The sequence below is a fragment of the Podarcis tiliguerta genome, assembly GCF_965153285.1.
Source record: "Podarcis tiliguerta genome assembly, chromosome: 1".
NCBI classification, from domain to species: Eukaryota; Metazoa; Chordata; class Lepidosauria; order Squamata; family Lacertidae; genus Podarcis; species Podarcis tiliguerta.
The window spans coordinates 103,928,895-103,943,119 of NC_139534.1; the positions used below are offsets into that span (position 1 = coordinate 103,928,895).

The following is a 14,225-nucleotide window of genomic DNA, read 5'->3' on the forward strand; positions in this document are numbered from 1 at the left end:
AATAATACATAAAACTGGTCCCAATATGAATGGTAGTGCAGAGGAGACCCCCGCTGCTCTGTTCTGGCTGGTTTCTGCTGTCCGCCCAGCGGAGTCATCAGAGGGTTAAGCTGTCAGCTCTATAATGTTAAACAGGTGTCAAAAGGCGCCTCCATATATCTGCAGATTGAAATCAAATTCTTTGCCGTATAAAAAGATAAATTACCCAGGCGATTCCCGCCTCGTCCCACTCATCAGGCCAGCGCCAGACGGCGAGCAATTTTTTTTTTAATGTGCTAACGACCTAATCAAGCAATCAAGTCGGAGAAGATTGCGGAGTGACCCCCGAGCATCCATCTGCCAGCGAGCGCCCCCCCCCCCCAGCCTCCATTCATTTCCATTCCGCCGGGGGCAGAATTTGCTTTCCCTGGAAAGGGAAAGGGGAGGGAGGCAAGGGAAAGAGAGAAAAGAAGAGCTATTGGGGAGGGGGGGGGAGTAAAAAATAAAAGAGAGAGAGAGAGAGAAAGATTCCTAAACAAATTAACACCCAATTTTCCAGCCTAATTAGTTAAATGAGAAAAAGCTGGTGGCGTGAGGGCGCGCGGGGCTGTGTCACTGCAGGGAGGGGGCGCCTGCGCCGTGGAGAAGCGAGCGGGAACTTCACCGCCACGGCATTAATTAGCGCGGGTCAATGGCGCCGATCCCCGGGGAGCAGCCGCTTTAATTTCCCGTGATATTTCAGTGCCTGAGGCCCATCGATTCAAACTGAAATTAACTTATTTTTCAATCAGGCCCGGGCTGCCCCTGGGGCTGACTCTTCCTTTGCCTCCTCCTGAATAGACCGCGAGCAATTTTTCATCTCGAAGCTGATGCTTCTCTTCTCTCTCTCTCTCTGTGGCGGGAAAGGAGGGGAAGAGAAGAGGAATGAGAAATGGGAGACGCGAGCGAGCAAGCAAGCAAGCGCTAATAGATTTCTGCCACCAGCCTCACGGGTCACGCCGCGGCGAGGAGACACTCTCGGCTGCCAATTTCGGGGCCTGCTTGTGCGCTTCGGACTGGGAATTCAAGGCGGGCTACGCCCATTAGTCTCTCTATAGCGCGCTCCGGCTTAGACAAGACGTACCAAAGGCCAAAGGAGCCCTCTCTCTCTCTCTCTCTCTCTCTCTCTCTCACACACACACACACACACACACACTTGCCGTGGTGCCCCTTAAATAATGAAAACCCCAGGCACGACAGTGAAAAGCCAATATCACAGAAAGAGAATAATGGGGAATCAATTACAGCCCTGCTCCTGAGCCATCAGGCACTGGTTTCTGCCACTGCCGAGAAAAAGTGAAAGCGCAGGCCCAGCCAGAAGGAGAAAAAGGATGTGCAGCCTTATCCACTCTGCCTGGGCCTGGGGTGATGTTTGGGAGTGGGTGTGTGGAGGGGAGGCCATTCTAATGAGTGTGAACCGACCCCAGGACCGTAGCATCAAGTGATCACTATAATTTACAAGGCAGTAAAGGTAAAGGGACCCCTGACCATTAGGTCCAGTCGTGGCCAACTCTGGGGTTGCGGCGCTCATCTCGCTTTATTGGCCGAGGGAGCCGGCGTACAGCTTCCGGGTCATGTGGCCAGCATGACTAAGCCGCTTCCTGCGAACCAGAGCAGCGCACGGAAACGCCGTTTGCCTTCCCGCCGGAGCGGTACCTATTTAACTACTTGCACTTTGATCCCGTCGCAGGGATTCGAACCGCCGACCTTCTGATCGGCAAGTCCTAGGCTCTGTGGTTTAACCCACAGCGCCACCCGTGTCCCTTACGAGGCAGTAGTTGCTCACTAATGGCAAAGACAGTGCCATCATGTCAGGCGACGTCGCAGCATGGGTGCCTATGAGTTGAACTGAAGAGTATCGCAGGAAGCAGCGGGTAGAAGTATCTGTGGGCCCGTTCTCTTGTCTAATTTGGGGAGCAGTTGTTCTGAGACTTTGTATGTGGTTGAGGATGACCCATGAAGTACAGCAAACAGGTTCCTAGGGATAACACACATCCCTGCGTGCAGGGTCACAGGTGCGTTGTGATCATCTGGCTAAGCAGTCCAGTGTTTGCTGTAGTGGGCACATTGACCTCCCCACTCAAATGAGTGCCAGTTTTACTTTCTTCCATTCCCTCCTATCCCAGAAAATATGTGATTATGTTCAACGACACAGTGGAGGTAAGGAGCCTCGCCCCTACCTCTTAACACTGGGTTTGTGAAATGGCTATGGGAAGACGTTGGTCTGGTGCCCAGAGATAAAACCACTCCTCTTCTGGTCCTGCTGTTTGGTTCAGCATTATGCCCAAATCCAGGTAGTGCGCAGCAGCAGTGTGGCCAGGCGGCGGGGAACAAAGTGGCCACAATTTTCATTCCATGCAATTGCACGTTCATGTGTTCTTACTTTGCTTCCTGTGTGCAAACTGGGCTATTTTGTGTGTGCGCATGCATGCTCTGGTCTGGGGAAAGGGGAACATGCCCCCTTCTTGTTCTGCTGGTTACACCCATTAATAGCCAAATGGGCACAAACCTACATGGTGTACAGCCACACGAGGCTATCAGTGGCCAATAGTAAAGCTGTCTATATATTACCTCCAGGATCAGAGATGCCATGCCTCTGAATACTAGTAATGTATTTCACAGTGAGTAGGAAGAGAATGCTATCCTCAGGTCCTGCTTATAGACTTCACAAGAGGCATCAAGTTGGCCACTGTAGGAAGCAGGATACAACATGGGCCTTTGTTGGTTTGATCCAGTAGGGTTAATCTTATGGTGAGGACAGAGGTGGATTTAGGGGAATGCGACCAGTTTGCCCGCACTGACAACCCCCTATTTTGGACTAAAGAAGCAACAGCAAAAAAAATAGTCGTATACACGGAAGAATATGGTACTCGGGCTGCTTCCATACTAGGTTTTTTTTTTTGGTAAGGGTAAAATTGCCTCACCTTGTTCACTCAAATTTTACAACACGGATGTGTCTCTGTGATGTCGTCCACAATTTGTAAACCTCCTGCATTTCCCCCAGAGCATCTTCCATTTGTTTTATTATTGCAGACAGTCTGTGTAGAAGAGCAATGCTTTCTCCAAAGATATAGATACCATTAGTGTTGCTCTTCCATCTTTTCCTTTTTCTAAGATGGAAGAGTAGCGTTAATTGCTTGCTTGGTGTCGGAATTTAAAACCCTATCATAGCTCAGCATACCTTTGTGGTGGACACAATTTTATAAAACAGTTAACACTTTAATTGGTCTTTTAATTACCCCTACATCACTTTTCTAGCTGGATTGTTCAAAACAATACTAAAATATTTGCAAAGTACTGCGTAAATGAATTAGCACTATTATGATAATGTACAAAAGAAAAAGAAAAAGACTTTATGGCTACTGGCATTTTAGCAATGTGTTTTTCTCCCTAATTAATTTTTTTCACTGTATACTCCTGATTCAAAATAAACATTATGCTTTGTTTGTGTGGTATTTAATGGGTAGATATAAAAAACAACAACCTCACACTTAAAAGAATGGTGTCCAAACTTTTTTCAAAGAGGGCCAGATTTGATGAAGTAAAGGGCCGTGAGGGATGGCTGAAGGGACAACCAAAGTTGTTGACCTTTTTTTTAGGATTGAAGTTTAAAACTTTTTTAACCTAAAAATTCTCCTCTTTGCAGGTTTGGTTTCAGAACCGAAGGGCCAAATGGCGGAAAAGAGAGAAATGCTGGGGCAGAAGCAGCGTAATGGCAGAATATGGGCTGTATGGTGCAATGGTACGTCACTCCATCCCACTGCCAGAATCCATCCTCAAATCGGCCAAGGATGGCATAATGGAATCCTGCGCTCCTTGGCTGTTGGGTAAGAGATTAACCTTGGGAATGGACCTCTTTTGTCTAGCGTTTCTGGTAGGGTCCTGTCAGTGATGAAGGCAATAAAGTAGTTGGACCAGGGAAGTGTATAGGTAAACACAGAGATTACTGCTACGGGTATCAAGTTTGTCTAATACAGAGATGGAGAACTTGTTGCCCACCAAATGTTCCTGGACTGCAGCTCTTATAATTCCTGACCATGGGCCATGCTGGCTGGAGCTGATGAGAGTTAAGAGTCCAGCAACATCTGGAAACCACAAGTTCCCCAACCTCCTGGCTAAAATTTGGTCATCTAGCGATTTGATTTCCAGGCTCTAAGGTATGATTACCAATAGTGCATTATTTCCAAGGGGAAATTACACTATTGTACTTTATGGACTTCAAACCCCTTATTCTTAGGCCTGGTGCGTATGCTGCACTCCAGCAGCTATTTTGTGGTGAGTTCTCCTTGCCCATGCTGTGATGTCGTATCAGGAGTTTTCATGCCACTCCCAGATGTTCATGCTGAGGATGTAGACTTTTGATAATGGTTGTGGTTCCTTAAACAAAACCCCACAACTTTATTGTGGCATGAGTCTTCATATGCAAGAGTCTGTTCTATCAGATGCATAAAGAGGAAGCATAGTGGGCAGTTGCCTATAGCAGATCATACAATAATAAATAGAGCAAAGGGGTTGTATATAAGCAGATATTAAGAGCTCTGCTGGATCAGACCAAAGACACATCTAGTCTAACATTCTGTCCTATAGTAGTTGCTTCTAGGAAGTTTGCAAACAGGCCTTGAAGTCAATAGCCCTTCTCGCTGCCTAGTTTATGATATTCAGAGATAAAATGCATTTGAAGATGTCCTTGATATTTGTCTAATATGTTTTGGAAACTATCTAAACTAGTAGCCCTCAAAGTGGGTTTAGCAAATTTCCTCTTGCACTCCTGTTCCTTGCTTGGCTCTTCTCTTCTGCTTTTTCAAACTAATGCTACAAATAAAGTTAACTTATGGTTTCTTACAAATATGCTGCTTCATACTTCTGGCTACTATGTGAAACCCAGAGTCGAAAGAGAGAGAGAGGAAAAAGGGCTGCAAAGGATGTGTGAGAAGAAATCAGTAGCGTTCTTCTCAGCCCTGTAGGTGATACCATAACCAGAGTCCCGCCACCAGGGCCTTCTTCACATACAGAGTTATTGTGAGAAGCACATTGCCACCATTTTATCTCTGTTAGCGGAGAATTACCCAGTCCAATAGAGTTAGGTGGCCCTGTATCTCTGGGTTCTTCCTCGCCCACCCGCTGGGCTGGAGTGGACAGCTCCTGCCACTTTGATACCCTAGAATGTGACTTCTGTAGTAACAGCATTTTGTGCATTTCTCAATAAGTGCAACTTCCTTTCCCAACTCTACTGCTGTCCCTGCTTGTGGACAACTTGTCCCAAACAGGATGCCCCATCCCATCGAATATGCACAGACTTGGCATTATGGTGTAGTCATGCCTCATTGCAGCACTGGCCCCAGTTTCATATCTAGTTGTGGCCTGTCTCTGTCAAAGAACTGGCCTGAGGTCCCCCTCATGCAGGGCCCAGAGCATTGAGCTCTCTGTGTGACTGCTGTTTGAAGCAAGGCTTTCTGCTTTTCCTTAATTCTGGCCTCTCTTTATCTTTACTGTTTTCAGTTCAAGATGGCTTTCCCATGCCCAGGCGCTTTTCTAAACCCGAATACCAACAATTCTTTTTAGGGATGCACAAAAAATCTCTGGAAGCAGCGGCTGAGGCAGGGAGGAAGCCAGAGGTGGAACGCCAGGCTCTGCCCAAGCTTGACAAGAGTGACAAGGAAGAAAGGGGCCCTGACTCCAAAACCACCATTTCCCAGGAGGAACTGAGAGAGAACAGCATTGCTGCCCTCAGGGCCAAAGCTCAGGAGCACAGCACCAAAGTCCTGGGGACCATCCCTGGAGATCCTCCTACGTCAATCAGGAAGCCAGAGAAAGAGGAAGAGGCAGCCACGGCGGAGGATGAACGGCAAATGGAAAAGTCAGATTTATCACAAGAGGAAGATAAGCTGATTTAGAAGGAAGGGGATGATAGGAATCAGCCATCCTCTCTAAGATTGACTCCTCTAGGAGCTACAACCTCCTCTCAGACTAACAGGGCCCCTCCTGCAGCCCCTACACTCATGGAGGTAGGCCCCACTTGGTCTCTGTACATTCCAGGAAGCCACGGCTAAGGCCACGTTCCGTCAGGTGTGTCTATAGAGACTGGTTTCCCTCGGGAGCATATTGCCCCTGCAGTCCCTGTCCTCAGGAGCACTCTCGCTCTACGTCCCCGCATTTGAAGGAAAAGGGAGGTGGGAATCATGTACCGTCTTAGTCGGAGAGGTAAATCAAGCTAGGATTTTTTTCCTCAACACCAGCCGTTAAACAGACGTTGGGTCTTTCCCCGCTTTCCCCCTTATTCAACCTCTGTTGTCCCATTCTCATCCTAAAAAGAAGTATTTCTGTCATTTCACCATATATACGACAGGCAGTCTCTTTCTCCTTGTCTCAGTCAGGTTGTTAGCTTTTTCAGAAGAAGAATTACCTTTTCTTTTTATATGTTAATGTATACATGTTTTGAACTGCCCATTGCTTAGCATTGAGGCCAAGGTTTTTTTAAAAAAAATAAAGGAAGCCAGCCACTCCTTTCTCCAAAAGTCAGGCCAAATTTAAAACTGGCAAGGTGGCAACCCTACCTCAGATCAAGTCTCTTTCTCACTGTGGTATCAACATTGTAGTTGATTAAAGAGGCCCAGGCACCCTTCCAGTGCAATGTGAATTTTCCGTGGAGAATATACACCCCTGTTGTGACTTGTTTATGGCACCCAGACTGCTACATTCCAAAATCCTGACCTGCTCTCCTCAGGTGGCTATACCGTTTTCTGTTTTAGCCCAGATTGTTCAAGGAAAATTCTGTTAAAATCATTACCTATGGCATTGAGTTGATTCTTACAGTCGTTTGACTCTTCCATAAAAGTCTTTCCTAAAGGAGGCCTCATTTGTTCTGAAATGGAAAAGGAGCAATTAATTACTGAAAAGAGAGGTATACTATGGTTGCTGGGGTATTTTATATTGTCTGAGGTGGAAGCCTTGCCTCCTCAGTCCAGTATGGGTTGTGAGATCTGATAGGGTTAGGTGATGGTGAGAAAAATGCACTCTGAATACACTCGTGTCACATAACATATTCTAGGAGTTACATGTAGCATTTAATATCAGCCAGGGCTTTGCCCTTGTGAACCTTGCCTCAGTTTAAGTCAGGGTTGGAGTCTAAACAGTTGGTTCATGTTTCTCCAATAGAAGTCAATAATAAGTGGAGAATCACAGCCATCCTACCAGTAGCCAAATTTATAGGGGAGGGACATTACCGGTAAGTTTTTCACCTGCGTTTTAGAATACTAAGAGTCCGAGAGATGTGCTTAGGTCAGCGCTTGGCTCTCAGATGAAAGTGAGAACTGACTTTATTGGTGATCGCTCATTCATACATGCACGTCATCGCTTGATGCTGCAGTCATCAAATGATGTGTGAAATGGCCTATCTGGGGCAGACTGCTTGGGTGCACTTCCCCAATGCTACTCATGTGCAGCGAAAATATTAGCTGAACAATTTGTCCGATGTAAGTAGCATGAAATAAAGCACTAATGGACATCTTGGTGTCCCCAAAAAAGAAAATTCACATATCCCGTTACCTTCATAGGCAATTGACTCAGACACTGAGATGAAGTCATGTACACAATGCCATAAGAAATTGCCTCAATTCCATGACAACATTGCTCTCCTATCCTTTTTTCTGTGAAGGCCCCTGGACAGCAAGTGTCACATTCCCTTTCCCTGTCCTTGTTTCCAGCAAGAGCTGTTTTTACCTGAAGTTGTTGTTTTGGTTATGATTGATCTTTCCTCCCTACATAACCCCATTCTGCCTATGTCCCAGTTCTTTGGCGTCTTAGATTATAGCACTCAATATGTAAATAATGTATATATGGTGAGAAAAGTTGGTATTTGAGGTGTTTAAGATACAAAGTTGTAACAACTAGTCATTTGAAACCTGTGATTTTTTTGTGCCATTTTCTGTAAAGATATAAATCAGAATAAAACCGAACTAAAGATGAGCAAAACTAATGTGGTTGTGCACATGTCCTGAGGGGTCTGCGGGATGCGGGTGGCACTGTGGTCTACACCACTGAGTCTCTTGGGCTTGCCGATTGGAAGGTTGGCAGTTCAAATCCCCGCGATGGGGTGAGCTCCCATTGCTCTGTCCCAGCTTCTGCCAACCTAGCAGTTTGAAAGCATGCCAGTGCAAGTAGATAAATAGGTACCACTGTGGCAGGATGGTAAATGGCATTTCCATGTGCTGTGGCACTCATCACAGTGTCCTGTTGCACCAGAAGTGGTTTAGTCATGCTGGCCACATGACCCGGAAAGCTGTCTGTGGAAAAATGCTGGCTCCCTTGGCCTGAAAGCAAGATGAGTGCCGCACCCCATAGTCGCCTTTGACTGGACTTAACCATCCGGGGTTCTTTATCTTTACCTTTTACCTTAAAGGGTTTGCATGTAAAATGGATGTCCAAACTCTATTGACATACATACACTAGAGACTAGATATTCTGATGTGGGGCTGCTTGCAAGCATAGCAGGAAAAACTGGAAAAACAAGCAGAGAAATATAATAAGTATAAAAACACAAAGGTACCTTGTGCCAGAACCCCATAGTTGTTGTTGTTTAGTTGTTTAGTCGTGTCCGACTCTTCGTGGCCCCATGGACCAGAGCACACCAGGCACTCCTGTCTTCTACTGCCTCCCGCAGTTTGGTCAAACTCATAGTTACCCTTCACATTTACTTCATGTGCATATTTTGTGCTACTGAGTGACCTCCCTTCATTAGTATCAACAATGTGGAAGACATAAACAATATTCATATAGCTCTGTAGTAAACTAAGCATAATAGGCTATGGACCATTGTTAGTTCTATTCCTTGTGTAAGATGTTGGGCTGCGACAGTGGAGATACAGAGAATTAACAAAGACCAAACAACTGAACACAATTATTTGAAGTATCCTTTGCCTGGTGTTGTATTGGGACAAGCACTCAGACTATGGAGAGCCATGAATCCTGCCTAACTTTGCTATACCTCCTCCAAAAAATATTGTTATGCCCTGAACTAGAACCACGATAAATCAAGAAGCAGCATTACGTGACTCAGTTTCCTTGGAATGAGAGAGTTGGTAAGCGCTGAAAATATATGAGATCTTACATGTTATTTACAAATATATGAAGCAGCGTATATTAAGAACAACTAGATCCCTAAACCAGGCAGCATAACTACTAATCCTGCATCTGCTCTCCAAAGATCAACTGTACCCAATGATTCTTTATGTTCAGACAACTGCAACTAAAAGTCGCAGCAACCTATGTTCACACTTAAACTGCAGAACTGATAGCTTTTTCTGGTCTCAGACTGCACTCAACAGGTAGACTGCCCATTATGTTGCCCATGACCCCCTAGGGGAGAAAGTGGGGGCTATACATTCATTCAATCAATCAATCAATCAATCAATCAATAAAATATTATAAATGCAACCCCCAGACAAAGGCTAAGGGGACAGATTGCTTCTTCACTTGACATCCCACCGGAGTATTCTCACTCCAACACTTAGCACCTTGAACATTCGGAAGTGGTCAAATACATTATCTCAGTAATCCTTGTAACATCTCTCTAAGCTGGGTCTGAATGATTATTTTCCTATTGCAAAGGAAAAGGACCAAGGGCTGGAAAGAGGGTAGCTTAATAAAGGCATCTTTTTGAGTGATTCATTGAAGAAACAAAATCTGAGCAACAGACTTTCTGATTCCTGAGCTACTCCATTCTAACCCCTCCATCTTTCGTCTCCTTATTTTAACTTATGTGCATATAACAGTCAAACAGATATACAAACAGATTAACATTATAATTATAAATCAAAGATTGGTTAGAGGTGCAAATTCAGGTAAGTGAGAGCCAAATAAAGTACAAGAAAGAATGAAGACAGCACCAATTAACCTTCTGCTCTTCACTATTGATCTGAACTGCATGTCTGACCTGGCATCAAGTGTTCTTTTTAACGTCTCCTGCCTTGCATTTATTTAGAAGAATATGCACCTTCTTTTTATAAGATTTATATGTAAAAAAAGGACCAGGTTCGCCTTGTGCCTTCATGATACACCTTAAGTGCCAGGCAAAAATGTTCCTCTTTAACCAGGCCTTTGGCTGATTGACATCCAACGCCCTTTGAAAATGTGTTGGGGAGGGGGTGTTTTTGTTTTTATTATGTATTTTGTGGTTTTATATTGTGGTTTTATGTTGTAAACACCCTCAGACCTGTCGTTATAAGGTGGTATACACATTTAATAAGTGATAAAAATATCAAAGCTGCTAGCCACAATATCATTTTTAAACATATACTGCAGCATGAGGCTATGTTTTACCTCCACTGTCAGAGGCAGTGTGACAGGAGGCTGCCTCAGAGAGGCTCATGGCAGCACCAGACCAGCTTCTCCTCTTGGAATGTAAACCCCAAACCAAAAAAAGCGTCCTTTCATGTGTCCACCAGGGGGCAACACTTTCTCTTGCATGAGTTCGCAAAGGGTTTCCAACCAAACGCTGAGATGGATGGCAATGAAAAAAGGGTTGTTTATGTGGGAAAGTTGGAATTGCCTGCTTTGTTGTAGCCACTTGAGGTAACTTTTAGCATAACAGAATTTGTTGTTATTATTATTATTACATTGCTCTTAATCTAAAGATCACAGGGAGGTTTACATAATAACAAACACACACACACCCTCCCAGTTTAAAGGGTACTAAATTGTTTAATTAGCCAAAGGCCTGGGAGAAGAGGAATGTTTTTGCCAGTTGAGCATCCCGGGGGGGGGCACTACAGAAAAGGCCTGTTCTCTTGTTGCTGCCCTCTGGACCTCTTGTGAACGAGGCACATGAAGAAGGGCCTCTGATGATAATTGCAGGGTGTGGGTTGGTTCATATGGAGAGAGGCAGTCCTTGAGGTATTGAGATATTGTGGTCCTGAGCTGTTTAAGGCTTTATAGGTCAAAGTCAGCACTTTGAATGGGGCCTGCTAACTAATTGGCAGCCAGTGAGTCAGGCCAAGATGGGAGTTATATACGGTACTTAAACCGTCTTGTGCAGGTGAGCAACCCAGCTGCTGAATTCTGCAGTAGCTGAAGTTTTTCTGAAATATTTTCAGAGGTAGCTCCAAGGATAACATGCTGGGCCGCCAGCTGAAGCTGATGGAAGGCATTTCTTGAGGCCACCTGAGCCTCAAGAAACACCACAGGACCCACAAATTGCCCCCCCAGCTGTATACCCACTCCTTCAGAGGGAATGTAACCCCATCAAATGCAGGTAACCTCCTGTCCATCCAGTCTAGGGAACCACCCACTAACAGTGCCTCAGTCTCATCTGGGTTGAGCTTCAGTTTATTGGCTCTCATCCAGTCCATTACCAAGGCATGACAACGGTCCAGCATATCCGCTGCCACACCTGCAGATGTAAAGGAAAAGCAGAGCTGTGTGTCATCAGCAAATTGCTGACAATGTACTCCCAAACTCTGGATGACCCCATTCAGTGGTTTCATGTAGATGTTAAACAGCATGCAGGATAAAATCGAACCCCAAGGACAGTGGCACCCTGTGTGATGCCAAAATCTGGTGCCCCACAAAGAAATGTTTAACGGAAGTAATTTATCCTGTTCCTGTGAAGGACCTGCTTTCCTTTTTTTTTTTTATAATATTTTTTATTGCGTTTCTTTCCAAATTTTGTGCATTGCAAACATACCTACAAATTTACAAGAAACCATTTTTTTTTTTTTTTTTTTTTTTTTGTATAGCAAAACAATATAAATCAAACCAAAAAAAGAGTCCTAACTTGGACTTCCCCACCCCCTCCGATTCTGCATTCTTTGTATTAACAATGTCAGCAATTTGTTACCTTATATCATACCTTATTGTAACTTTCACATGTTATGTATCCAAATTCAATATATTATGTCACCATTTTTATACCTTTAAAAATAAACGTAACATGTTCAATTCATATTATCTCCTTTTCTCTTTTTTCACTTAATTTACTGTTCACTTAATCATAGTTGCTAAAGCATATCATTTCCAAATCATGCATAATCTTAAGATTCATACAGCTTATAATACTTTTGCAAATAATCTTTAAATTTTTTCCAGTCCGCCTCAATTGTTTCTACATCCACATCTCGGATTCTGCCGGTCAATTCAGCTATCTCCATGTAATCCATCAACTGCGTCTGCCATTCCTCCAGCGTGGGTAGATCTTGTGTCTTCCAGTTCTTAGCGATGAGTATTCTTGCTGCTGTACTAGCATACATAAACAAAATTCTGTCCTTCTTTAACACTCTCTGGTCCACCATGCCCAACAGGAAGGCCTCTGGTTTCTTGGGAAAGGTATACCTAAATACCTTTTTCAACTCATTATAAATCATTTCCCAAAAGGCCTTAACCCTTGGGCAAGTCCACCAGAGGTGAAAGAATGTCCCCTCTGCTTCTTTGCACTTCCAACATTTGTTGTCAGACAGGTGATGTATCTTAGCTAACTTGACTGGGGTCATGTACCACCGGTATATCATTTTCATGATGTTTTCCTTCAAGGCAGTACTTGCCGTGAATTTCATTCCGGTGTTCCATAACCTTTCCCAGTCTTCAAACATAATGTTGTGTCCAACATCCTGTGCCCATTTAATCATAGCAGATTTAACTATCTCATCCTGTGTATTCCACATAAGCAGCAAGTTATACATTCTAGATAACAGCTTTGTCTTTGGTTCTAACAATTCTGTCTCTAGTTTCGACTTTTCCACCTGGAATCCAACTTTTTTATCCATTTTGAAAACCTCTTGAATTTGAGCATAATGTAACCAATCTCGCACCTTGTTTTTTAATTTCTCCTGGCTCTGCAGCTTCCAATTATCTCCAATTTTTTCAATTAGTTCCCAATATTTCGGCCAGTAGGCCTCCATATTGGGTCTTTTTCGGGCCTTGGCCTCCACTGGTGATAACCACCTCGGAGTTTTACTCTCTAGTAGGTCTTTATATTTCATCCAGACTGCAAAAATTGCTTTTCTGACAATGTGGCTTTTAAACAATTTATGTACTTTAACCTTGTCGTACCATAGGTATGCGTGCCAACCAAAAGCATTATTAAATCCTTCCAGATCTAGGACATCAGTGTTTTCCAACAAAAACCAATCTTTCAGCCAGCAGAAGGCTGCAGCCTCATAGTACAACCTCAAGTCCGGCAGGGCAAACCCCCCTCTTTCTTTTGAATCTGTTAGTATTTTAAACTTTATTCGGGGCTTTTTGCCCTGCCAGATAAATCTAGATATGTCCTTCTGCCATTTTCCAAAACAATCCACTCTGTCCACGATCTGCAAGGTTTGAAACAAAAATAACATTTTCGGCAACACATTCATTTTTATAGCTGCGATTCTTCCCAACAAGGAAAGTTTCAATCTTGACCAAATTTCTAAATCCTTTTTAACTTCCAACCAACATTTCTCATAATTATCCTTAAATAAATTCAAATTTTTGGAGGACAAATAGATCCCTAGGTATTTCACTTTTTTTACCACATTCAATTCTGTTTCTCTCTGAAACCCCTCTGTTTCTGTAATTGTCAAATTCTTGGTCAACACCTTAGTTTTTTGTTTATTTAACTTAAATCCCGCCACCCGACCAAATTCAGATATAAGTTCAAGAACTCTTTTTGTACTGGGTTCTGGCTCCTGCAGTGTCAAAACTAGGTCGTCTGCAAATGCTTTCAGTTTATATTGTTTCACTCCGACCTCTATCCCTTGTACCAACCGGTCCTCTCTGATCATGTTCAATAGCACCTCCAGGACTGAAATAAATAACAGAGGGGATAGGGGGCACCCTTGTCGTGTCCCTTTCTCAATTCTAAATTCCTCCGTCACCACATTGTTCACTATTAATTTAGCCTTTTGTTCTGAATAAATTGCTTGTAATCCATTCTCAAACCCCCGTCCCACTCCCATCCCTTCCAAGTTCTTCTTCATAAACATCCAAGATATGTTGTCAAATGCTTTCTCCGCATCAATAAAGATTAACACCGCCCTTGTGTTCCTATCAGTCTGCAAAAGTTCCAAAATGTCAATGATGTTTCTAGTATTTTCATATAAGTGTCTACCAGGGAGAAAGCCTGCTTGGTCCTTATGAATTACTTCATTTAATACTTTTTTAAGTCTATTTGCCAAAATGTCTGCAAATATTTTGTAATCCACATTTAGGAGTGAGATGGGACGGTAGTTCTTGAGCTG

General features: G+C 43.8%; 1 protein-coding gene across 1 annotated transcript in view; it reads left to right on the top strand.

The window, feature by feature from the left end:
* VSX2 (visual system homeobox 2) overlaps positions 1-7,989 on the top strand; it is a gene marked incomplete at its 5' end in the record, with an annotated part of 30,161 nt that extends 22,172 nt beyond the window's left edge. Inside the window, 2 exons of the mRNA XM_083447166.1 lie at positions 3,665-3,845; positions 5,518-7,989. Of these exons, the coding sequence (XP_083303292.1) occupies positions 3,665-3,845; positions 5,518-5,912 (576 nt within the window). The 3' untranslated portion in view covers positions 5,913-7,989. The remainder of the gene's footprint in view (positions 1-3,664; positions 3,846-5,517) is intronic.
* Positions 7,990-14,225: the final 6,236 nt, after the last annotated feature.